This window comes from Anser cygnoides, chromosome 5 (genome assembly GCF_040182565.1).
Source record: "Anser cygnoides isolate HZ-2024a breed goose chromosome 5, Taihu_goose_T2T_genome, whole genome shotgun sequence".
Lineage (NCBI taxonomy): Eukaryota > Metazoa > Chordata > Aves > Anseriformes > Anatidae > Anser > Anser cygnoides.
Genome location: NC_089877.1, coordinates 5,902,860 through 5,929,205, shown reverse-complemented (window position 1 = coordinate 5,929,205; position 26,346 = coordinate 5,902,860). Strand labels below are relative to the sequence as shown.

General features: G+C 37.3%; 1 protein-coding gene across 3 annotated transcripts in view; it reads left to right on the top strand.

The window, feature by feature from the left end:
- The first annotated feature begins 2,706 nt into the window (after positions 1-2,706).
- The window catches only part of USH1C (USH1 protein network component harmonin), a 45,087-nt gene continuing 21,447 nt past the window's right edge, over positions 2,707-26,346 (top strand). The window contains exons 1-15 of one of the 3 annotated variants that reach the window (XM_066997440.1): positions 2,707-2,861; positions 7,768-7,835; positions 9,802-9,945; positions 10,382-10,520; positions 17,173-17,281; positions 17,386-17,410; positions 18,019-18,076; positions 18,810-18,913; positions 19,966-20,050; positions 20,410-20,469; positions 20,747-20,803; positions 21,936-22,078; positions 22,678-22,743; positions 24,224-24,348; positions 24,768-24,844. In XM_066997440.1, the coding sequence (XP_066853541.1) occupies positions 2,826-2,861; positions 7,768-7,835; positions 9,802-9,945; positions 10,382-10,520; positions 17,173-17,281; positions 17,386-17,410; positions 18,019-18,076; positions 18,810-18,913; positions 19,966-20,050; positions 20,410-20,469; positions 20,747-20,803; positions 21,936-22,078; positions 22,678-22,743; positions 24,224-24,348; positions 24,768-24,844 (1,296 nt within the window). In that variant the 5' untranslated portion in view covers positions 2,707-2,825. Of the gene's footprint in view, positions 2,862-7,269; positions 7,469-7,767; positions 7,836-9,801; positions 9,946-10,381; positions 10,521-17,172; positions 17,282-17,385; positions 17,411-18,018; positions 18,077-18,809; positions 18,914-19,965; positions 20,051-20,409; positions 20,470-20,746; positions 20,804-21,935; positions 22,079-22,677; positions 22,744-24,223; positions 24,349-24,767; positions 24,845-26,346 lie in introns of those variants that run through there. The other 2 variants (XM_066997439.1, XM_013177816.3) reach the window with 2 other exon arrangements.

The following is a 26,346-nucleotide window of genomic DNA, read 5'->3' as shown; positions in this document are numbered from 1 at the left end:
CCTGATGGTCCCGTGGATCTCCACATGAAGTCAATTCCACAGTATTTTACTACACGGAGGAGTTTCTGACTCCTGCAAAATGTAGCTACATGTTTAAAAAGTCACTTTCTTTCAAATGTACATAACTTCCAGCTGATAAAAGATCTATTTCTGTAGAAGTCTTCTAGAAGTGCTTGTCTAGCAGTGACTTAAAGTTTGGATGTAAATTTGAAGGAAACATACATGAAATTTAAAAGACGTAAAACACTTTGTATCTCTTTCCTTCTGTTTTCAAATATAAAACAATTTTGCTTACTCCTGCAGGGAAGCAATAATATAGTGGTGTGTATGAAGCTTGGATAGAATAGCTTTTCAATACTGTGCGGTACTGCAACTTACCTTAGGTAGCAGACAAGTGATTTACGTACTAGTTGTACTTCTGATTTTGTTCTCTGAAAACAGCTGGTGAGTGTGTAAGAACACAGGCTTATAAAGCATTCCTCTCTTGTTCCTGGCACCTTTATGAGAAATGGGTAGTGAATACCATTGACATGTTTCTTTACAGCAAAGCCATCTTCTCAAAGCGGCAGGAGCAAATTCTAAAGGAGCTGGTGTAGCTGAAGAAGGTTTTCACATGGAAATAATATAACAGACTCCAGTTTGCATTTGGCAGTCTGGATTCATTTATTTTTGTCATGGCTTTATATGCATTCATACAAGTTTGCACCCCATTGGAAGGAGGAGCAGGGAAGCTACCTGTGCTTATGTAAACCGTGTTCTCTCCAGTTACGGAGGTAAAGCTGATACTGATGTGAGACTAAGGGACATGGGTTAGCTGATCTCCTCCTCTTGCTTCCAGCCTGAGTTGTAAAAGTCTTTATTATCATGTACTAGATTATGGAAAGTAGGAGGGGAACCAGCTCAAGAGAAAACTACCTAAATGACATTAGTCTGAAAGAGGCTTCTTTCAGGCACTCTAAGTTTGGTTCTTATTCATTTACACAAAGCAGGCACTTCAGGGCCTACAGGTGTAAGCAACGCTGGTGTTTTCATGGGAAAGGCTGGTAGAAACAAATCAGCCTTGAACACCCAACCAGGGCAAATCAGTCTCACTCAGCTTACCTAAAAATAAAATAAAAAATGAAAAAATTAGATTATTTGTGGTAGAACAATCCATTGAAGCAAATTCTTTTTTTTCCCCCATCAGATGTTAGCACGCTTTAAATTTCACATCTTCATGGTCTTCTTAAATAGCAGGGCCAGAGACATGTATGTACCTATAGACACAAGAGGGATGTTTGGATGTGAGCTCCTGCTGTATGAGAAGAACCAGGAGTGAATTCACCCCAAAGGGCCACTTAAGAGAGCGGTGTTCTTTTTCTCTTCCTTTTTCTTCTTCTCTTCCTTTTTCTTTCTTTTTCTTCTTCTCTTTTTTTCTTTTTTTTTTTCTTCTTCTCTTCCTTTTTCTTCTTTCCTTTTTCTTTTTTCTTCTTCTCTTCCTTTTTCTTTTTCTTTTTTTCTTTTTTCTCCTTCTCTTCCTTTTTCTTCTTCTCTTCCTTTTTCTTTTTCTTTTCTTTTTGTTTTTTTCTTTTTTCTCCTTCTCTTCCTTTTTCTTCTTCTCTTTTTTCTCTTTTCCTTTTTCTTTTTCTCTTTTTTTCGTTTTTCTCCTTTTTTTTTCTTCTTCTCTTCCTTTTTCTTCTTCTCTTCCTTTTTCTTTTTTCTTCTTCTCTTCCTTTTTCTTTTTTTCTTCTTCTCTTTTTTTCTTTTTTCTCTTTTTTCTCTTCTCTTCCTTTTTTTCTTCTCTTCCTTTTTCTTTTTCTTTTTCTCTTTTCCTTTTTCTTTTTTTCTTTTTCTTTTTTCTTTTTTTTCTCTTCTCTTCCTTTTTCTTCTTCTCTTCCTTTTTCTTTTTTCTTCTTCTCTTCCTTTTTCTTTTTTTCTTCTTCTCTTTTTTCTTCTCTTCCTTTTTCTTTTTTCTTCTTCTCTTTTTTCTTCTCTTCCTTTTTCTTTTTTCTTCTTCTCTTCCTTTTTCTTTTTTTTTTCTTTTTTTTTCTTCTCTTCCTTTTTCTTCTTCTCTTCCTTTTTCTTTTTTTTCCTTTTTCTTCTTCTCTTCCTTTTTCTTCTTCTCTTTTTTTCTCTCTTTTTTTCTTCTTCTCTTCCTTTTTCTTTTTTTCCTTTTTTCTCTTTTTTTCTTTTTCTTCTTCTCTTCCTTTTTCTTTTTTCCTTTTTTCTCTTTTCTTTCTTTTTCTTCTTCTCTTCCTTTTTCTTTTTTTCCTTTTTTCTCTTTCTCTTTCTTTTTCTTCTTCTCTTCCTTTTTCTTTTTTTCTTTTTTCTCTTTCTCTTTCTTTTTCTTCTTCTCTTCCTTTTTCTTTTTTTCTTTTTTCTTTCTCTTTTTTTTCTTCTTCTCTTCCTTTTTCTTTTTTTCTTTTTTCTTTCTCTTTCTCTTTTCTTTCTTTTTCTTTTTCTTTTTCTTTTTCTTTTTCTTTTTCTTTTTCTCTTCTTCTTCCTCTTCCTTTTTCTTTTCCCCTTTCTTTTCCCCTCTTCTTTTTCTTTTCTCTTTTCGTTTTTCTTTCCCGTTTTTCTCTTTCTTTCCCCCCTTTTCCTTTTCTTTTCTCTCTCCCTTCTTCTTTGACCCCCCCCCCCTTTTCTTTTTCCTTCCCCTTTCCTTTTGCCTTAACCAGCCCAAGCCTGGTGCAGCCGGGAGCTCGGTGCGGGGCTGACCGCAGGGTCAGGGCGGGGATGCTGGAGGCGGCGGGCAGCGGGCGCGCCTCCCACCACCCCGGGGCGCGGCCTCGACGGCGGCACGGTCGCTCCGCACCCGCACCCGCACCCTCGTCCTTCCCCGCAGCATGGAGCGCCGTGTGGCCCGGGAGTTCCGCCACAAGGTAAGGGGACGGGCCGGGGGGCGCTGCGCAGAGGGACAGCGGGCCGGCCCGGGCTCTGCTGCCGGCTCCGAGCTTGGTGCTCCTGTGCCGCAGCCTGCTGCGGGAGGGGCTTGTGGAACTTAGACCCCCCTCAAGAGGGGAAGGAGAGAAGGAAAAACGAGAACATTCCGCGATGCATGAGCTTTTTAGGGTTTCTTAGAAGTGTTGTGGGATTTTAATAAAGTCACGGTAGGAGCGTTGCACTCAGGAGGGAAGGCAAAAGCGCAGGTGCTGAAGTCCAGGCCGAGGCAGTTCACGTTTGCAGTTCCGTGTGTTACCAGCCCGGGTTCGGCAGCCTTCAAGCCGACCTCAACGTTCCCGAGTGCAATTGTGCCTGGGCAGTCATGTGCAAGTGCACTTGATTCATGGAGCGACTCGATCTGCCTGGCACATCGTTTTATCATGTTTATGCCTGGTTAAATACGCGCTCAGCAGAGCTCAAAATTGTGTGAGGAGTAAGCTCCAAAGGCTCCGTTTAAGGAAAGGAAGAGAAAAATGATTAACATGTTTAAACACTGTTTTTTGTTTGCTTGTTTGTTTGTTTTCATAGCAGTTTAGTTTCAGTCTAGTGAAAATAAAGTTTTCAGTACTGTTTTCAGGGGGGTACTGGTTTTTTGTTTTGTTTTCTTGTTTTCCTAGGGTGTAGAGTTTCTTTTAAGTAGCTCCTGAAAACACAGTTGTATAATGTGTTCTGTAGAAATACCATCTGGTAATAAACCATTAACTAAAGAACTGTTAGAATGAAGTAGGGGGGCTGCAAAGAACCACAATGAATTCCAAAAACATGAAGGACTTGGATACTGCATAACGATGACTGCAGCTATCTAGCAAGTTATTTCTGTCTTGTTACCTATTACTGTATAACTCACCAATGGGTTGTGCAACATACCAATAAAGACTCTGGTTTCTAGGCAGATGGTTACCACTTTGAACTTTAAACTGCTTCCCTTTAGCTGCTGCTGTAATTCATAAATTATCCTAGTCCCACCCCTGATAACGTAAGAAAGTCTTAGTGTCAGCATTTGTTGGTGTAAATAAATAGGATGCATAGACAAGTGAAAACCATTTCTCTGAGTAATAGGATGTTTGAGCAGATCTTTTCTTTAAATTGGTTTGCGTTATCCAGCTTTCAGTGGCCTCTGTGGGGATTTTTATGTCTTGGCTACTTCCTTTTCCTTTGTCAAAACAAAAAAAAAAAATGACCTGCCACAGGATCTGAGTTATTTGCCACTCAGGTATTTCCTGCTTTCATTTGATATTTTTTTTCCCTTGGTAACTTTAATCAATTCTCCCCATCAACCTAGCAATAGCACAAAATATGTAATATATGCAAATATATTATATGGCCTGTTCTTCAATTTCCCTTAATAGTTTTCAAAGCTCAGATAGAAATTGATACTGTTCTGCAAAAGCTGACAGATTGGGCTGCTGCCACAGCAGTGCATCACTGTAGTCTGAAAGTCACACAGCTATTATGAAGATTCCCTTAAATAATCAGTCACAGGAAGGTTGAGGTTGGAAGGTACCCCTGGAGGTCATCTCATCCAACCCCAGTGCTTCAGCAGGGCCACCCAGAACAGGGTGCCCACGACCACATCCAGGAGGCTTCTGAAAATCTCTAAGGAGGAGACCCCACAGCCTCCCCGGGCAGCCAGTGCCCCATCACGGTACAGTGAGGGGCACACTTCCTGAGGGTCAAAGGGAGCCACACGTGTTCTCTTGTTCTCGCACTGGGCAGCACTGGAAAGAGCCTGGCTCTGTCTTCTTTACACCCTTCCTTCAAGTGTTTATACACATTGATAAGATCCCTCCTGAGCCTTTTCTTCTCAGGGCCGAACAGTCGCAGCTCTCTCAGCATTTCCTCATATGAAATAATGAGCATATAATACCTCTGTATTGTGTATCTAACCAGTTAACGTATTCCTTCTTAATGGAAGTTGTCTTCAGCTGTTCTTCACAGCATTTCTGTAACTGCTTCAAGGTACAATTCCGTAAGACACAGTAACATGAGACTTGACATTTTATATAACAGACAGCAAATACTGGGGACGGTTCTAATTGCTTATGCTAAGTGGTCAGGACACATTTTTGCTTTTTGAAGACTCCTGAGAATTGAATTATTTTTCAGTTGATAGATTCTGCCACGTTCTAAAAGGGCAGCAGATGTTAGGCAGTTCATTTCGTTGTCTTGTGTATCAAGTTCAATGGTGCATATATTGAAGCTCATTCAGGAAACAGTGAACTGGTATATACGTTTCTGCACATACATTTTTGCTTACAAAATCTATCTGTATCAGTTTTCATAAAACCATGTTTGAACCTGAAGTTTGTAGTAATTTTGCAGACAGTAAAAGAAATTAGTAGACTTCATTAGTTGTCTGCAGTCAGCTGTGTTTTTCAGTTGCCGGTAGCAAGACATTTCTGCACCTAGTGAAATAAACCTGTAACAGATAACTTTGTCATAACTAGCTTCTTAAAGTTGTTCCCCTCTTACAGTTGAGAGGGTTTTTATCAGTTGCAGTCTCTATTTTAATCTCAGGTGTTACCTTTTTTTTTTTTTCCAGATAATTGCCTGTTGAAAGCTTCTTTATTTTTTATTAAGCTTGCTAGTATGGTATCAGTGTAAGTCTAATGATATCACTACTTTGATTTTGTGTCCTGACAGAATATAAGAAAAAATATGAAGGATTTAGAAAGAAGTCTCTAAAATTCGTTGTGTTCAAGTGGGAGATTAGGAGTCTGCTTGTTAACCTCATCAAACCCTGGTCATAGTTAGTATGTTAATAGACAAGTTTACAGAGTGCATATGCATATACTTGTGTGACACTGAGTACTAGATCCTCTGCACTCATCGTGCAAATAGCCTTTTTATGTGTGAAAATGACCTTTACGTGTTATCTGTCCAACACAGAGATACATAGGGTGGGCTCTTAACCACTTAGAATCTGTTAAGGTCCGATATAATTAATTTCCAAAAGAGATAGTACAATTCAACCAGAAGCCATGGCCTTGGTGCACAGATCTGTTGATTTGTTGAGAGAGAAACTAAAATACTTCACTGGTCCAAGTCACCGCACATCACAATAATTTATTTTTTCTTAATATGTGGAGGCATGGTCTTTAAGGATTTATGACATTAAAGTCATGTTAGAAGCTGTTGACAAGCTAGGTAACTATATAGTAAGACTGTCTCAAGGAGCTCATGATTTTAGGTAAATGGTAAGGTGGCTACAATGAAACGACAGTTGGTGGAATAGAAGGCAGAAGGAGAAGAATGACTTAAGTAGAGTGATGGTCTGGGAAGATTATCCCTGGTGTAGCACTATGAATATTGAAGCAATCACTTGGTTTTGTTAAGGGAGGAGGAAGTTTTTGGTGTTGGGTGAGAATTGTAGGAACCAAACCGGATGGTTACAGTCTGAATGTTCTGCAAGAAGTGGTAGAGTTTGGACATGGTTCTCTAGTGTCCGGGAAGTGGTGGGAGACATATCTACCAGCTAGCCTATCAGGAGAAAAATGTAATGTTGTCACTACTTGCTTTCCTATCTAGGAGAAAAGATGGGGTCTTTGCTGTGTAGTGGTAATGCACTCAAATATTCAGTGCTCTTCATGAGACAATGTAAGCAGGCTCCTACAGTACCTTAGCTAGCAGAAGAGGGTGAGTCTTATATCGCCTTGACTTGAGTCTGTGTGTGGTATTGGTGAACCAGTCAGTTACAACTCTAACCATGTTGTTCCCTGTTAAGGCAGACTTCTTTGGTGTTTTGAAATTTGCTGTAAAAAAAAATGGTTTACTTGCTATTGTTACTCAGTGAAAGAGTCTTGTCCTGCGTGCAGTGTTTTTTAGCCTCTCTATGTTTTACAAGTGTCTTATTCCAGAGACAAGTAACGGAAAACCATCTATATGTAGAGACTTGCTGGATTTAAAGGGTGAAAAGAGACAAAGGGAACATGAAGCATGTATTTAGTTTAGAATACAATGCAAAGCATTGCAAAGCTGGAAAGCAAAGACCTTTCTTTAAGTATGCAAATTGGTCCTCAGACTTCACGTCACAGTAATATTAGCCTTTAGGTCAGTTGTAAATTGTTTTCCTAAACGTTAAGGTTGTCCAAATGTAAAACTACTGTGATGTGATCTCTCACTGCAATTAAGATCAGTGGGGGTCTTACCAGTGTCGCTGAATATAAGTTGAATTCCTCATATGAGAATTCTGAGTGGTTGGTTTTTTTTTTGTTCGTTTGTTTTTTTTTTTACTTTATTTTACTGCAAGTATCCAAGAGCAGGCGTTGTAATGTGACACTGGTTTAAGTAAACGTACTATTACCAGGGGAGGAAAGAATAACTGGCAAGTTCTATCAGTTAAGAGCTGGAGCAAAGACGAACAGGAGTGTGGCTGTTTACGTAATGTTACAAATGAGCTACTGCTTGAAATCAGTGGTTTGGAACCACAGAACATAGATTATAATTATCTCAGTGGGGTGTGTTTATCTGTGGCAACATGTGTTATATTAATGAGTGGCCAAAAAGGTTTCTGAAAACATTTATTCAACAGTACAGCGATTATCAGGTAAGACTAATGTGCTATTATTTTAAGACTATTACGCTGCTAAGAAGGAATCTAGCATACTGAGTATGAGACTTTAGTATTTACTATTTTGTCTAATTGTAATAATAATAATTAAAAAGAAGTCTTGTTGTAAATTTCACATTGTGAAATATTCTCTGCTGCAAAACTGGTTAATTAAAAAAATCAAAACTTTCCCTGTTGGAATATTTGATCTGTGACTTAAGATGTTGTGAAAGTTTTGTACATTAAATGTTTGTGGCTATTTAGTCAGATTTACAGTAATGTCCTTGGATTTTCAGGTTAATCTGCTAATTGACAATGAAGCGGAGAAGGATTATCTTTATGATGTGCTGCGGATGTACCACCAGTAAGATCTAGTTATATATATACTTCTATAGAGTTTTACTTATGTTTTGCAATTCTAAGAGCGGGTATTCAAGACTTTTGCTCTTTCCATAGCTTCCTGGAAAATCAGTTGAAATAATAATTTTTAATTCTTTTTCCTGAAGTCTTACATTTTCACAGTTTCTGTGGCCAATAAAGGGGTATGTCTTTTGTCAATAGTAAAGTTACTTTGTTTTTACTATTTGAGTGTTTTGTAAACTAATTTGGTGGATTCTTTGTGGGGAAAAAAGCACATGGATGTTCTTAGGAAACAGGACGAGAGTGTTGATCAAATTCATTATTATTTCCAAGTGATATTGCTGTATTTCCAAATGATGCTTATTTATTTTCAACAGAGGTTTTCGCTCAGTTTGTTTTTTAAAGATTTTTGCATACTACTCAGATTAAGACTTACTTTCAACTGTTTTATCTGAAAGCTGGGAATCCATTTGGCATGTTTAACGACTGACATATTCCAACATAATGGAAAAAAAAAAGGTAAAGTGATAGGCCAATCACCAGTCCTTTACTGAAGTGATTTAAACCGTAGTTGCTTAGGACCTATATCATTGCACATGGGATCAGCATCTCATCCATTGTTTCTCAAAGAAAATGAGAGTGTATTTTCCACTCAGCATAGATGAGTGGCTCTAATAGGCATTGTTTCCATTCATATCTTAATTAATAGCATCTCAGCTAAGTGTAATGTAGATATTTTGAGCTGATGTTTGCACTGAGCTCTAGTTTGGGGTGTATTCAGCTGCGTATCTGATTCAGTTTCACTCAGGTCTGTCTAATTGCTTCTCCATTTATAAAGCCTGTTGTTTGGAAAGGAGGTTGAATCAGTAGCTCTAAATTATTTAAAATCTTCTTGCAGTTACAAAATTAACAATGCATATAGTAACTTTTCCTTGATTTCCAAAATTGCAATGGCTTAAGCAAGATTTCCATGATCTCTAGGATTATATATTGATGAAGTATCACTTCTTAAAAATCCTCGATGAAGGGTTCCAGGGAAAAAATATACACAATTGCTATTGGAGATAACATTTAATTTCTGCTTCTTTGCGAAAAGCACTTCTAAATTTAAGTATTTGACCTCTAATGCCATTCAATATGCATCCATGATATGTATTTTCGGTGGGTATGCCTCAGAGATAGTGCATGTCAGGAAATGTAAATGATAAAAGAGGGATCAGTAGTTACTATACACCAAGTTAGGTGGATGTTGTGTAGGAATAGCTCCACTGAACCTTATTGGACTGTTGCACTCTTGCAGCTGGCCATCAAAGAACACTTTCTAGGCCTGTAACTACCTCAGTGCTGACAGTATCAAGGGATACTTTGTCTAGCTGTCATTCAAATGTTCATGGTGGTTTCAGTTGTGTAGGTTATTTCTTTCATTGGTTAGTGGCCCTTCAGTTTTTATTTCTGTTCTGGTTTGAAATGAATTTTAAAACTTAAGTAGTCTGTGCTCTAATTACTGAGTGACGTGATTTTTCTGGCTCTGAATGATTCATCCATCCCTTGAGCTCAGCTCAGGAGAAGAGTTTGCAGCCTAGATTCAATAAGAAGGATTGCTAACTAGGAAGGAAACAAAAATCTAGTTGGCAGGTGTGTCTGGTCTGTAAAGTTAATTCCAAACAGTACCATAAATATCTGGAAAGCTCCAAGCATTTAATTACACATCATCTATAAAAGTGATGTGCATGACCTTAAAAAATAAAAGCAGTGTATATTTCAGTTGTTTTGAAGGAGGTATTCTTGTTTGTTTACAGAAAGTTTGCTTTCTCAGATGTTATTTTGCTTTGGTTAAACCAAGATTTGCATAAATAACTTTCTTAGAAGGTTGAAGGGGCACACAAATATTTAAGACACAGGTGCAGCAAGTTTTTAAATAGTGCTGTGTGTTGATTACCTGTGCCCATTTTCTCACTGTGTTTTTGTAGATCTATGAATCTTCCAGTGCTTGTGGGGGATCTAAAACTCGTGATTAACGAACCAAGCAGGTTGCCTCTATTTGATGCTATCCGCCCACTTATCCCATTAAAACACCAGGTGGAGTATGATCAGCTTACACCCAAAAGATCAAGGTAAGGGAATACAGAATAACATATAGAATAACTTCAGGAAATACAACCAAGTAATACTGACTGAGTTTTCAGATAAACTCCAAGTAAAATATGAATTATCTGCATAGAGCTGAGCACATTTTTTGAGTCTTGCTGTATTTGCTGGAAGTATAGTTTTGAACTTTGTGAAATTTATTGCAAGGTAGTTAATCTAGTAAAAGCAGGGTATGGGAATCCAAAAACAATGATTCCCTGTTGAAACAGTCTTTTCTCGTTCTTCCTGCATTTAATAATAATAATAAATTCTTATGGCTCTATTAGTCAACTGTGTTGTTGGTGTTTTTTTTTTTCATGCCTGAATGCTATGAGAGGAAATATAATGCACAACTTGCATATGAAACACTATTGCAACAAAACTTTATGCAGCTGAACAGTCAGGTATCTTCCACTTTTGCAGAAAGCTGAAAGAAGTGAGACTGGATCGCTTGCATCCTGAAGGACTTGGGCTAAGTGTGAGAGGTGGAGTGGAATTTAGCTGTGGCCTCTTTATCTCCCAGTTAGTTAAAGGAGGACAAGCAGACAGTGTTGGACTTCAGGTAAGACGACTATATTCATGGCTACTGTGCTGCAAAATGCTTTTTGCTCCAATGTTAGGGAAGCAGGCGGTAAGCAATGTCCTTCAATGTTTAGAGATAGTTGTAGTAAAGGTCCTTTTTGTCTTTTCTAATGAAATTCATAACATATGTAAGTCTATGCCATAGCAGATACCATTGGGGAATGAAGTTATTAAAATGGTTTACATATAGTTAAAATGAAGGGAACAGTTTTTTCATGTTTGGGATATGATGATTTGTGAAGATTAAAGGGCTTTCTGGAATCTGTACTTCATGAATAGCCATAGTTCAGTGTAAGCTGATAGAACAAAAAGTCTTCTCTAACTTTGCCAAAGTCTGATTAAAGGTAGGACGGAGCACATAAATACTAAGAATGTCAATTTCACGTTGCATTGATAAGATTTGTGTAATGAGGTGTTTATTTGAACTTCATGTGTAGATCGTTTGTGTTGTTTTTTTTCCCAGTGGAAGCACAGAAAATGGGCAAAAAAAAGGTCATGTCTTCTGTGTCTTTTCTACTGCATAGTACTGCTCTTTCAGTGATTAAATTCTAGCTGCATGAACTGTAACAAGGCTGGCAAAAACAATTATGTGTAGAAACACTTCTTTTTCCTAAATTGATTCCTCCAATTTGTATTAATGAAGGTTTGTAGGTTTTGTTGGTTTGTGTGTGTGTCCTTTCTTCATATATTTCCTGGTGAAGAAAGAAGTGAGCAATTGCTGTGACAAATGTCTGCATCTTTCTAAGACCGTAGTTGATAAGATGTATTAAAGGTCTGTATTTCTGAGTAGAAAAGCTGATATGCCTGGCTAATTTCAATTTGTGGAGCATGAGTAGTTGTTGCAAGTGTTGATATTTAAGGATTATATTTAATAATAGTCCAAAATTTGTCAATTATCATGATTCAATACAATGTTTAATTAAACTATGTTCTGTAGGTAAGCTTCACTGTAGCCCTTTTCCACAAGGCAGTCACAGTCAGGGTTCAATGTTTGCTTATTACACGGAGAGTTTTCTAAAATTTCAATGTTCCTCTCTGCATTTGCTTACGTGTACACATGCCCTTTTGGTTGTGCATTCACGCCTAGATATCCCATTCACTAATTCAGAATCAGCATTGAATTAGTCCCATCTTTTGGAAGCATGCTCTGAACAGGCACATGACGAGCTCTCTGGACGCTTTTAGAAGCTCCCTCTTAAAACAAAACCACAAACTCAGGGAATACACACCCACAAATTCTGAATTTAGTTAGAATTGTGAGGGTGGCATAGGACACCACAGATGTTGAGCTGTATGTGTCAACAGGCTACTCATAAGCATGGGATTTGCTGGTGGGTGACTCCCGAAAGGGGCACTGATGTACCTTCCCAGGCTTTGTATTACAAAAGCTTGTGGGCCTTGTGCATTATATTTGTCTACCCCCTTCCCATTCTCACTGGGTAAAAAGACATACTTGGGTTATGATGAGCTTAGTAGAGAGATCCCAGTGCATCCTTCCTCCACTGCTAGAAAACTTTTTAAAAAAAATTTGCTTTTTAAAGCATCTCCTTAAAAATACTGGAAGGCATTAGTGATGCTGAGCAGTAAAGGATGTAACGGCCATTGTCTTATGTTGTCAGGCTAGTATATTCATCTTAACACTATGTTGGAGCTCTTGTTCTCTGCTTATTTGACTAATGTTTTGACACGACAGATAAGGTTGTGCTCAGTTGTCATGCTACTGTAAAGATGCCAATACTTTGTTTTTTCATAGCATGCAAAAGATACTCCTGGCTTTCTGTAACGGGCTGTTGTGCTACATGTTGGTGATAGTGAATGGGAATGCACAGGATTTTTGGGCTGGGCTTATGACTGTACTGCGACTCAGCTTGGTTGGAGTTCAGCAGACAAAGTAGGGGCAACGAGGGCAAAAAGAAAAATCCACGAGACTGTGAATTTGTTAGGGTTAGATTATATATATGTTAACATGAACAGCTAACATGACTGTCTGACTTGTGCTTGTTGATGGGGGGTGTTAAAGAGCAGCTTGAAATGCCTTCATAATAGGTGGCACTAGGCACTTTCTAAACCCAAGTGAATAAGCGGAGTTGACAGGCAGCTCATTGTTCTAAATTGCTGTCTCGTAGTAAAGCCAACTGCTTCTGAAATTTCATCCACTTGTTATTTAACTAAATCTCTACACTTTTTCTATCCCAAAAATGCTGTCTGAGAAAGGTATAATGATCTATTATAACATCAGTTTATTATCCCGCTGCCTTTTTTTTTGTGATCTTGTTAATTTTGTGCGCTTTTCTCCTTGAAGTAGTTCCCAAGCTACATTAAAATGACTGAGTAATCAGGAAACTTCACAGAGGTATTTGTAGTTTTGGCCCTTTAACTACAATTTCTCTAAAAGACGAGTATATAGTTCTTTCATGACAAAATGTACTTAATCTTTTTTTTCCCCACTTTGCTTTCTCATATACTTTTATCTGTGGAGATTCTGTTGAATACAAAGAGATTGAGATTGGGATGAATGATGAAAGTGGAAGAAGTATACCAAATGAGAAATTTGAAACAGTAATGTCATTATATAAAAACCCTTCAATTTCCTGGAAGCACTAAATATTATATTTCACATGTTAAAAGTTGAAAACGGGAGGCATTTCACTTGGGAAAAGTTAGGTTTGCAGCTTCTCTTTTAAAAGTCTGTCTTCTCCTTGTTCGTAGGGAAATGGTGATATATAATAACAAAGAAAGCATTACTGTTGTACTCTGCTCATCCTGCAGACTTTTACCTTTACTGCTTCTGATTCAACAGCTTGATATAGAATGACACTAGTACAAAAGCAATGAAATGTATGAAAACAGCTATCAATTACTTCAGTATATGGACACTTTTCAGAAAAAACAGTTGAAGTGTACTAAAAAGAAGTGATTCATTACATGCCCATGATGTCTGCAGTAGTTTTGGCCTAGACAGGCATCATTATAAAGCAACATCAGTTTTCATTGTCAGCAACAGAAATGTCTTTAGGATAAGTTAAGAGTGCTGAGCAGCTTCAGAAATGAAATGACTACCTGGTAAAGGTGAGCAGTGAAAATATCTGAAAGGGAAACATTCATTCCTTTATGGGCAAAGAAAATAAAATACGTTCTTGGCTGATATTATGATTATGTAAACGTGTGCCTGTTAGGGAGATAATATAATGATATAACAGATATGACTAGCTTAGTGAATAATGACATTGTCAGAGCAACACTAGTCTCCTGATACAAAAACTACATGAAGACTCACAAACAGCACTGCCATTTGCAGTCTTAAAATGGGGGTGCTTTTGCAAGTTAGAGCGTTGCAATTGATCCCAGTTGGTTGGGGTGCTGAGTTGCATGCAGGCCATTGCCTTGGGTGAGATAGCGGATGCCCAGCAGGTGGAGCAGCAGTCTCACATTTAAGAGCTGTGGACAGCAGTTCTGCCTCTGCAAAATGTTCTCTACTTCGGGAGAGTCCCATATTATTATTTTTTTTTCACTTTGTTAGTCTTTTGAAGCTATGTGGCATCAGCTGAACTTTACAATCTCTAGTGGATACCACACTGCATGTGATATGCTGGTACAGTAGACGTATTTGTAGTGTTTTGTATAGCGTTGCACACCATACGGCACTTCTCAGCATAGAAGTTTGTGAAAGAAGTGGAAAAGTACAGGGTGGGTTTTGGTGCCTTTTTTCCACCTGAACAGAGCACCGTAGAAAAACTTGATATTTTTTCCATGCAAATAAGAGTGGAGGCAGTGGGTAATGGCATGTCCAATGTCCCATCATCTAAGGGTAAAGGTATCACAGTCCAGGTTACATTCTCTAAGGTACAGGCTGTACTGAGGAATTCATGCTTCGAGTTCCACTTGCTCCTCCAACATGAATGTGGCAAGGCAAATTGTAGCATTTGGTGCTGAGATGCACAGAAGCAGAGCAGGAGTCTCTAGCTATGCTCATTTTTTCCCTAAAATTGTCAGCAAGATACAGGGAAGCTAGTCCTCAGTGAGATACACTGTGACCTCTTCACTTGTGAAAAGCCTCTTCAGGTGCAGATACTGTCATTGAACTTGCATGATGGAAAGAACAGTAGATAGACTGCATGATTTAATTTATGTGGCCACAGTAGATCACCTTCTTGGTATGACTAAGAATGGTGGTGTTACCTTCTGTCTTTCTAGTGACAGTAAAGTTGCCAAGTCTCTATGGGGGAGACTTGTAGAATTTGGCTGAAAAGAGAAATAGTAGTGTTCTGTAGAAAAACACTTGTATCATAGAGTTAACTAAGGTAGTTGTTGCTTGTACTGTCTTAATGAACGTTGTGTTAAAAATTACAGTATTTATTGTAATATTTACACAACAGTATTACAATGAAGTCTTTAGGGATGTAAGCGCAGATAGTGAGGAAATGCCATTGTGCAAAAATGACTTTGTGGTTAAGGCTGAATGAAACTTCTTGTTACTTTCTATTCCCACGGAGACTCTTCGGCCCCCTGGATTCCAGCGAACTTCTTTGCTCTGCAAACATGTTAACAACTGGTCTTCGTACCAAGCAACTGGATGAAAGGGAAGTTTCCCCCAGAGCAGAGTTAGCATGGGCAGAGTCATCACATTAACTAACTTTCATTAAATCTGTTATGATGAGCCTGCCTCTCCTCCTAAATAATTTGGGTCAATGATGATGTTCACTAAGACTTCATGTTCTTAATATTCAATTTGTAGTATAAGGGCCTTTTCCAAACCTACAGTGAAAGCACAGAGCCTCTCAACAAAGTGATTGTAGATATGGTGGGTTTTGTGTTTTTTTATCTGTTGTTCTTTTTCTTTAATGAGTGCAAGAATTCATTCCACCCAAGTTTTGTTGTTTAGAACTTGTTCCTTTAGCTTTGCCAAAATTTAAAATCAGCCTAAAGAGGACACTAGCATGGAGAACTTAAGCCTAAGCAAACAAAATTTTGCAGCTTGAAACTTGAGTCTTAACTGGAAAATGTAGGCAATCATTAACTAGGAATAATGCTGCCATGAAAGCAGATTTATATGCAAGGGACCACACAAAATTTCATTAATTGAGAACAAAATCCTATTAATATTAATGAGAAAGATCCTGTCAACTACTCATGTGGCATTCTGATATGTTTTACGTATAAATATTCACAGTAGAAAATGTTCCTGGAGAACAGTAAAGTCAAGGTATTTAGTATTGTGCTTGTGAAGATCAAAGTACAGAGATAGGTGAGGGTAGCATTGATGGTTTGTTTCAGCCGTTTCCTGGTAAGTGTTTACCTATCCTTCTGTGCAGAGGATTGATTTGGTTTGATTTGCCTAATGGGGGAGAGTTGGTACTAGTTTTCACACAGTCGCATCACATGATTCTTATCAGGCAAAAGTGCTCATAATGCTCTGGCCAAGGCCTTGCATTTTTCAGTGTCATCTCAAGCAGCTAGTAAGATACACCCTTAAATGATGTAGACAGTGTCTACATCCTTGATTCCTTCTTAGGCTACCTACCTAAGGGGACCATTAGATAGAGTTCAGAGAAAATAGATGTCCAAGTTGCCATGTATCAAATATGGGTATAAATTAAAGAAGAAGAAGCCTTTTTAAATTAAAACTTTGCATCCATATACTGTCATTTTATCACCAAATAGGCATGAACTGCTGCTGAAGCTACTTCTGCTTACACTTGAGTTTGCCTTAAGGGTGACCCTAGTATTGTCTCTGCTATTCAAAGTACCCATTCTTGGTCTTTTCGGATCATGCTTTGTTATCCATGGAGCCTAAATATATAGTTTGTGCACACAGAAACCTGAATAAGCTTGGTAATAAGTGATTGGTTTGCCTTCTGTCTGCTGGGAATTTACTTGTATGGTTTTTGCCCCAAGTTTTCCCACTTTGTTTTTCCATGTTAGGGGCCTAGGGGCCACAATAGTGTGGCAGTACTGTCTCACCAGTCATAGTCTATGAAGGAGAAAGGATGGGTTGCTGCTGTGAAAACACCTGAAAAAGCTGTCATATTAATAGCACTTAATTTTGTAACTCATGTAGATGATCCAAGAAGACTAAAACTACTGCACCCCCAAATAAATATTCATTACGCTAGTGCATGACTATTGTAAATAATAAGATATTGCATTTGAAATTGAGCTAAATTCATTAAAACAATGCAGTACTCTGATGAAGAATCTGGCAAGTTAAAAAGATCAAGATTAATTTCCTATGGTTCAGAAGAGTTAGGAAAGTATCTTAGAGAACATATGGTAAAAACTTGAATTGCTAATGTATAAAGAAGGAAAATTGCTCCAAAATTGTTTGAATTGAAATATGGATACCTGTATATAAGATAATCTGCAGGGTTGAAGTCTGGCTCCTCTTTCTGCTTTCCACCATATGTTATTTGTAAAACTGTTATTCTGGACATTTATCTATACTGTTGGCGCTGAGAATTGGTTTCAGACAAATACAGGTAAATCTCATCTGGCACTTACTTGAAATCCCCAAAATATTGAGAAATCAATGTCATCAAACCTCTGCATCTAAATAATTGCCAGATCACATCATTGCTTAGAAACTTTTTTTTAACCTTATTTTACATTTTTTCCTTTTATTTTTCATTTCTGAGGTTGGAGATGAGATAGTTCGTATAAATGGATATTCCATCTCGTCATGCACACACGAGGAAGTCATAAACCTCATTCGCACAAAGAAAATAGTGTCCATAAAAGTAAGACGTAAGTAACTTCAAAAATCTCTTGTATTGCTAAAGGTTGTTGCTGATCGATAGCTAGTGATCTGTTGAAATGTTGTTACTTAACACTGCATTTTTCTTTTTCAGATATTGGAATGATACCTGTCAAAAGGTAATAATATTTAATTTTCACACAGACTTTTCAATATTCAAAGAACCACTATGTTTATCTGTATGTTGGAAAACTTGTGAACAGGCATCTCCTTACCTAGTTAAAATGGTATGTCTAGTGTGATGAGCAGGTAGATGGGGTGTTTAAAATATCTGAGTTGTTAGGCCAGTTGCCTACTTATATGAACCATTTTCTGTTTCTTCTATCTTAGTGGATGCAACCTGGAAATTTCATTATCAATGCACCTTGCATAATAGATCTCTGCTGCTACTGCATGCATACAACATCTGAGAACTGCTTCAGAGCTCATAAAAAAAAGTTCAAGCTATTGTCCTTTGTCCATTTTTTTTGAAAAGGCAAACCTTTAAGTGGAATGGTGGACAAATGTTAACGATGAGAGGTGTGTCTCTGCATAGACGTTTGTATAAGCTGTTTCAGTTTTTAAGATTATTTTCCTGGTTATTCTTAGACTTTCCCAGTATTGTTTCACTTGAGGAGGTTTATTCAATTTTAAGTTTGACCAGCTTTACTAGCCTAAAGAATTGAATGCTTATTCAATGTTCCATTTAAATAGTTCACCATTATTTTTAATCACTTTTTTCTTCCAGTTCAGCAGATGAACCCCTTAAATGGCAATATGTGGACCAGTTTGTGTCAGAATCTGGGGTAAGAGATCAATATTTTAAGACATTTTCTGGGAAGTCTGTAATTGTTCTGAACCAATCTATCCTCTGAGCTTATCACATTAGTCATTGTATTTATTTTTAAGGTGCAATATCTTGTTACAAGTGTTCTGGGAGAAACATCTTTTGTGATATGAAATGATTCTAGAATGACTAGAAAAGGGCCTGATACAAATGGAGTATCTTGTACTCATGAAATAGTACCTATTTTGTTTGAGCCTATTAATTTACCAGGCCAATCTTTATCTATATAAATCTTTAACAGATTATTTGGTCTATCTTTGTTATGTTGGTGGAAGTATGAATGCAAACTACTTCAGTGGGTTGCAGCAATGAAGAGAAGGCCACAATTATCATTCTTTTGCTTTCAGAAAGAAATGCTTAGTTAAATAGTAATCATTATCAGGTATTTTTCCAGCTCTTTTGTCAAGGAAGATCTAAATGATTATTTTGCCATATCACTTTCTTCTAATTTTCCTTCATCCTTTACTGGATAGAAGTTTGACTATTTAAACAATTTTCTCCAAATAGATAAGTTCAGTCTTTCACCTCAGTCAAATTGTCCCACTGTACTTCACATTCACTTCTGGTAGGTCCATCGAGGAATCTTACCTTGATATTGTCAGTGTTTGGTCCTGGCTTCATGATATTTATAGTAGTCTTGATAGAACTTCAACACAGAATACTGTCTGCAGCATTTTTTAATCCTTCTGCAGGAAGGAAAGGGCAGTGTCGCTGGTCTTGCTTCTTCTGGAGGGAGAGACAATAAAGAGAAGAAAGTCTTCATTAGCTTGATTGGTACAAAAGGCATGGGATGCAGGTGGGTGCATGGCTCTTACTTAGTATCACTGATTTGTTAAATGAGACATCCAAGGCAGTTGTTTCCTTCATTCACTGATATGATATCAGGGACGTGGAGAACCACACAGGATAAGGAAGACTAGCAGCAGGACATCTGTGATACATGATATATTACACGAAGTATAACACCTGTGTCCCAAGTTCTGACTTAAAATCAAAATAGTTCTCTATAGTCTTGCTCTTATTGTTAAATCTGAGTTACATAACACAAGTTGTGTCATGGAACTCGACCTTTTAAATGCTTTTAAATTTTTAAAATTGTAAATACTTCTAAGTGCTGCTTTTTGACATAGCAGGCTCCAGCATTGCCTATTGTTAGATTGATTCACTGAACTTAGACTGCTTTCTGGGAAACTTTTCTGAACTGAAAGGCCATTGTCCATCTATATCAATTTCCTAAAATTAATGTTGAACTTTCAACATTTTTAGAAATACAAACAGATGTTTCTCAGACTCATGTCCTTGCATCTAGTTATGGAGGCTTTATTAGACACGTAGGTACATTCAGTAGTTGAAATTAGTAAGATTGGACTGAACAGAATATTTTCTAAAGCAAGTTTTCTTTTATATTGTGTGGAAGATATCAAGTTTAAAAATATATTTACAAACCTGTAAGGGTGGTTCTGTATCACCTGCTGGAAATATTACCCTCACAAATAATTGCTGTGTTGGCAGCCAGCATAGGTTGCATCTCAGTGTTTCCTCACTAGATGTTGGACCCTGGTTGCAACATCTTTTTTGCTTCTAAATACATAATGAATTGCAGTTTATAACTATGCAAGAAATTACTAATTCATCATTGTATTACATGCCGGCTTTTCAATACCACTAGTGTCCCAGGAACTTAGTGTAGGTCAGTGTACTATGTTAATTTCAGCATCTAAAGCAGTATTTACAAGCTTGGATGATTTTCTTTTAGGTTTTAGCAGTCTAAGTTCAAGCCTTCCTGCTTACTTTGTGTTAGTGTGTAAATATTATTGATTTTATTTTTTTTTTTTTATCTTACACCAGTATTTCCAGTGGTCCAACACAAAAACCAGGCATTTTTATCAGCAACGTTAAGCCAGGTTCTCTTTCAGCAGAGGTGGGCTTAGAGGTATGTATGCCATGTTCCAAGGGAGGTACTACAAGGAAATCTTATTTGGCATTTATATCTTCATGGTTTCTGGATCGCTGTAGAATCACTAGCTGTGATTTCCTTCCATAGCAAAGAAATGTTGTGTATTACATTTCCAGTCAAGCAAGTTCCCTACATTTTAACAGCAAGATGACATCCTGGGTCAGACCAATATTCCACCTAGCTCAGTATTTGGTCTCAAATAGTGGCAGTAAGAAATGCCTATGGTAGGACATGCAAACCTGGCCAGTTTTCTCTCTCTCTCTCTCTCCCCCCAAATCTGGTTAGTATATGTATTAAGTCAGCATCTGTACTAAAATATGGATTAACTCCTTTAGGTTGGTGATCAGATTGTTGAGGTAAATGGAGTGGACTTTTCTAATGTGGATCATAAAGAGGTAAGAAATAAGAATTCCTAATTCCATGAATACGTAGCTGAGTTTTTAAGCTTCTGTCCCATTTTCCTGGCTGCAAAAACATGTTTTGATACTGGGCTACTTAACCAAAGAGTATATTGAACATGAGAATCTAGAGATCTGAATTGCTACCACCTTTTTTCAGTTCATGTAGGTCTCTTGGTAATTCCAGCCCTAACAACGAGCATCTTTCATTGTTTGTATACAGGATGTTTATCATTAAATGCAGACTGGTTTTTTCATTTGTTTTAATTTGCAGGCTGTCAGAGTGCTCAAAAGCAGCCGTACTTTGACTATCTCTGTGGTAGCAGGCGCCGTAAGTAGTATACTTGCAAAAGCACAATGTTTGTGAAAACTACTATATGGGCAAATAAATAGTAAAAATAAATAAGACGTAAAGCTGCATTTCATTATAATGTTTACACTGCCAAATTCAGTCAAACCAAGGCAGTTCAGAGTGGCTTTTCATTATTTCATTGATAGGATATTCTACCCAGATATGTTACCAGCCATTAGAAAAGGTGGGAACTGCTCCAGTGTTTAGCACTGGCATCCTTAAAATGGTTAATTGTTGCTTTGGAACTCCTCTGCTCCACCCTACTTTACCTCATTTGCTTCTCCTTTCCTCAGTACACATCTCTGTACTGAAGAAGGGGTTGTAATACAGAAACTATTTGTTTCTTTACTTCTGTTTACTGGTCAAGCAAAGACCTTAATGCAAAGGCATTCTTCACTGCCTGTTTTTGTTCAAGAGCTCTATACTTTGAGCCTCAGACTTGTGAAAAATTCTGCCTTCATAATTAATGGAATTTTAATTTCAGTAATGAAAACTAGGTAGATGTTTTCAAAATGTTCCACAAGCAGCACCACTGAAATATCTTCCTTGAATAGAAAATAGTGCTGGTGTCTTCACTATAAAGCAAATCAAATAGAAACAAAAACAACTGAAACACATCAGCTAATACAATCTTTTGCAATCTATATTCCCTGCTTTCGTTTTTCCAAAACGATGGTACTCTTCCACAGCAGCCAGGCACGGGAGCATTAAAACACAGTGACTGTGTAGTTGTCTTCACCATTGGGATTCATTCAATGTGCTGCTCTCTAGCATTGCATTGCTCACTTAGGTTCCAAGAAAGCATAATGTGGAGTTTGTTCTGGGTGACATACTGAGTGTGTCTTTGGCATGACCACTACACTACTGCTGCTGATTTTAGTGGTTGCTTGCCTCTTCTAAGATGTTTAGCACATCATAAATTGGAACAAAACTGGAGTATCTCTTTGGAGTGAAATTACCAGGTCTTTTGGGGGTCTTTCACAAAGCATTGCTCACTGAAAGTTATGTGAGGAAACGACAGATGTGCTGTTACATAATTGGTTTTGAGTTATTCCCCAAAAAAACAATGAGACTCTTTCATGACTGATTTGTGTTGGGGTGCTGATTGCAGGGAAAAGAGCTGTTTATGACTGAAGACGAGAGGCAGAGGGAAGCACGTCTTCGTGAGCAGGAACGCCAGGAGTTAATGCATCAGAAGCGGCTTGCGCTGGAAACTAACAAAATCATCAAAGAGCAGCAAGAGAAAGAGAGATTGTAAGGACTCTGTAGGAGGGTCTGAAAAATGTAGCTTGGATTTGAAAAGGGCATGTAAGACAGGAATAATTGTGAGGAGATTCCCAACTTAGGTTAAGTTATGCTTGCCTTTGTGGAGTCTCTGTTCATAATTCCTTATCCCATTGATGTTCTGGGTTTTCCAAGCCAACGTTATTCAAATGCATGTCTTCAATAGGAGAGTCACTGAAGAGTCACTGTTCCCTGACTGTCATATGCCTATGGTTTAATGTCATATTTTGTATTTTCTTGGTGACATTCCCCCATCCGTTATTTTTAGCGGAACAGTTACAAATTCATACTCTCACAATAACATGTTGTGGAACTGTCTCAGAAGGAGATAGTGACTCACAGAGTTAAACAGATATCCCTCTTAAGCAGATGGGCTTGAATGTCCTCAGGTTTTAAATAATAGCATGTTGAACTCTTGGTATCTTAAAGAAGACTTTTTAAAGGAGCTTTTTTTTCTAATGCGCATGTGTTTACTGTTTGTATATTAACTATATGCTGACACACTTTATGGAAGTTCTTACTCAGAAAATATTATTTGTATTGTGATGTCCTAATTCATGATGTTATAGAAGAAAAATTGAGATTTCCCAGAAGGCTGCAGAGGAAGAAGAGAGATATCGCAGAGAAATAGAGCAGTAAGTAACAACCTACATAGGCGATATGCTGCCCCCCTAAAAAAGGTGCTTATGTATTGGATCTGTCTGAAAACATTCTCTATATGGTTTTCTAATAAATTTGTATATTTAGCTAAGCATAGGGCCCAGTGCATCCTGGAAGTATACCACAGAGTTGCAGAATAGGAAACAGGTCTGAAAAACATCACCTGGAAAACGCAAGGGTTATGGTGATAATAAATTCAAAGTGAGCTTGAAGTTGAATGTTTATTTTAAGAGTATGTTATAGCGTGTATATAGTATAGTTAAATAGTATGTATAGAGTAATTTAAGATTGAAGAAGTTCTGTGTCTCTGAACTTGTTTGCTCTACTGGCCACTACATGTAATTTTAACAGAAAAGAAGAAATGTATCCTGGAAGGAAACACATCAAGGACGAAACAGAAGAATATGTAAAGGGATGGAAAATATGCATATACTCAGGGACTTAATGACATATCCACTTGGTTTATTTTTTAAAAAAAAGGCAACAAAAAAAAAACAGGTAGCTCGTTCAGCCTGTGAGAGGTACACAGTGTAGTAATAGCCTTTTCAGCCTATCATAGTTCTGAAACCCAAAGCTGAGTAGATTTAGACTAAACTAAGGCTTATGTTTTTAGCATGTGATATTAGTTGTCTTGAGTAGAAATTTTACTCATAAATTTTAAGTAAGCTTTTGCTTTTTGAGAAGAGCTTTAATTAAGTGTTGCATTGAAAACAGTAAGTTTTATAACCTGTCCTATCCAGGAAATCAGATTTTTATTAAGTAGTGCTTTGACCACATGTGGATATTTTTAAAATTTATCTTAGCTAAACTAAGGATTAACAAGAAAATCACAGTATAAATAGTCATATATATCTAATACCTGGTAAATTTTGGCACCATATGTCAATATACCAGTTCAGGACTAGCTAGAGCCAAGAATAGGCCTTAGGCCACTTAAAGACACCATATGTGAAGCTCTGAGTTAATAAATTACATGGCAGTACTGTTGTGACATACCTGGGATTTTCTGAATTTTCCTTCAGACTGCCCTTTTTTTTTTTTTTTGGATCATGGTGCTTTTCTAGGTACTTTCTGGGTAATTGTCTTGTTCTATGAACTTCCTTGTCCTGAAGTGTGATAATTTCTCTTTTTCTAGAATACTGAATTTAATGTGTTTTGTGTATCAACTATATTTACACTTCTTTTTCAGGGGAGTCACTTTTTAGTGTAGCCTAGGGCTGTGAATGAAAACTAGGGCATTTTAGTGTTTGAACTTACTTCCAATAAATTGGAAACAAGTGGTTAGGTTGGTCAGTAAAATGACACTTCATGAAAGGAATATGGTTTGGGAGAAGGGCATTTTATGATGCTTTATCTTAAAGAATAAAATAATTAAAAGTAAATAATTGTAATGATTTTACATTAATGTTGTTATTTATATAATTAGAATTAGTAACTGCACTTTTTTCCTTATAGGATAACAGCAGAGGAAGAAAAATTTAAAAAGGAGTGGGAAGAAGACTGGGGGCCTAAAGAGCCTCCCAAATCTCTAAAAACTGTAACTGCAGAAGTGCACTCTGCCCCTCATTCTAAACACAAAAGTAAGTAATTTATTTCAGTCTGCTTTTCTGGTATTTATTTCAGACACAACATCAATGAGCTGTATGGAATATATCACAATTTTATGTCCAAGCCAGCTAGAGATGATTTACTGATTGTCAAGACTGCAAGCATGTGGATATGTGTGATAAACGTATGTAATGGCTCTTAGTTAGCAAGTACCTGGCTCACAACATTTACACCTGCTCTAACTGATGCTTTTTAACAAGAAAGTTGGAAGTTGATTTGATTTAAGCAGGACCTCAGTTCTTTTCAATTATGTGGAAAAGTATCACATTACTAACTTCTTTTATTTCATGGAAACTCCTAGTCACACATTGCGGATCTCTTTATTTCATGGGAACCTCCAGTTAGACTGTCGTTTCTATCTCCTCACTCCTTTCCTCCTTTGTTTCTCTAGAAGATTTAAAGGGAGTTGCACATGACCAACTTGACACAGATGACATGGATGAAGTGATCATGAAGCAGGACAAACAGGTTTGCTGCTCAGCCTTAACTTCCTATCCTGATTCAGATTCTTCCTGTGTTTCACTTCCTCCTGACAGTCAGTCTTGATGCTGAACCCATCATTTGTATTTGCTAGGTAGGGCAATATGTATGGTCCTTTGGTAAATGGTGAAATGTTACAATACTATTGCTGTCACTGCTTTCTAGAGATACCTTGACAAGAATACAAAACATGTCAATCCTAAGAAAAGATGGATTATACTTGGAACTGTGTGTGTTGTTAGTGTTTATTATGTAAAATTGTGGTAATGGATTATTTTGTATGATTTTACTTAGCTTATTCTAGGGAATGGAGCTTTTCTTTCCTACTCAAATGCCACTGTGTTCTGCCACAAGCTTGAATGAGTTTGAATACCTGTTTGATTTTGAGGCGGCTTGTTACAACTAGTGTAAAGTAAGACTGTGACTGTAGAGACCTCAGCAATGCATATGGCTGTATAGTTCTATACGAAGCTTACTTATTGCATTTTTTTCACTTAACATAAGGTATGTGTATCAGTAAATAAGGATTATTTGTGACTAAGTGTACTAGCACAATCGATCAAGAAGTGATCTAAGATCTTGTCATGTAATATTGAACCTTTGTTGTGCCTTCAAATAAATTTTAATCAGTTGCATATCAGCAGGGATTGATAGGAACCAGTCCTTGACTTTTTTTTTTTAAAGAAGAAAAACAAAAACTTTTCCTTTACCTTTTTGTAGCTTTTGGATGGTTTTATCGGTATGAAGGAAAATTTCCCACAATCCGCAAGGTACAAAGTTTGATAAGTAAGCTTGTTTGCTGTGCATTTGCATTTTAATTCCTTTTTTCTTCTCTTTCTCCTCTTCCATTAGAATATACCAGACATTACTTAGAGATAGATGCTTCTTCATTTCATGTGCACAAGTTAAGACACTTTTTGGAATTTTTTCTTCTGAATACTTTGACCTTCTTAAGTCCTGCCAGCTGCAATGGGAATTGTGTGTACTTCGCAGAAGGTGTTCAGCACAAGTGCACATTGCATTTCTTATGTTTTCCATAAATCCTCAGAATAATGTTCACAAGAAAAAAGCCTCAATAAGAGGCAAAAATTCAATGGGAGTGAAGTATGTGGTTCCCAGTTATACAAATATCCCGGTGAGAGGAGGGCTGAAGGCAAAAGACTTTCAGGCATGTGTATCACACACACTGAGCAAAAACAACAAAAAAGCTTTAAGCTTGATCGAATACCTCTCATCTAAAGAGTTGCCTCTAAAACATTGTGATTTCACATTACTTCAATTCCAAATAATACTTTATTCCTACTGTTGCTTTATTCTCTTTATTTCTTTCAGTGCATCTTATAGACCTTATTATTTATTATTTTGACATTAATAGAGCATAGGAAATAGCAGTGTACTCTAACATTTTGTGCTGCTAGTGACTGTAAATCATCCTGGATCTGTAACGTGTAAAATTCAGTAAACTTAGGAATTATATCTGAAAAATAAAA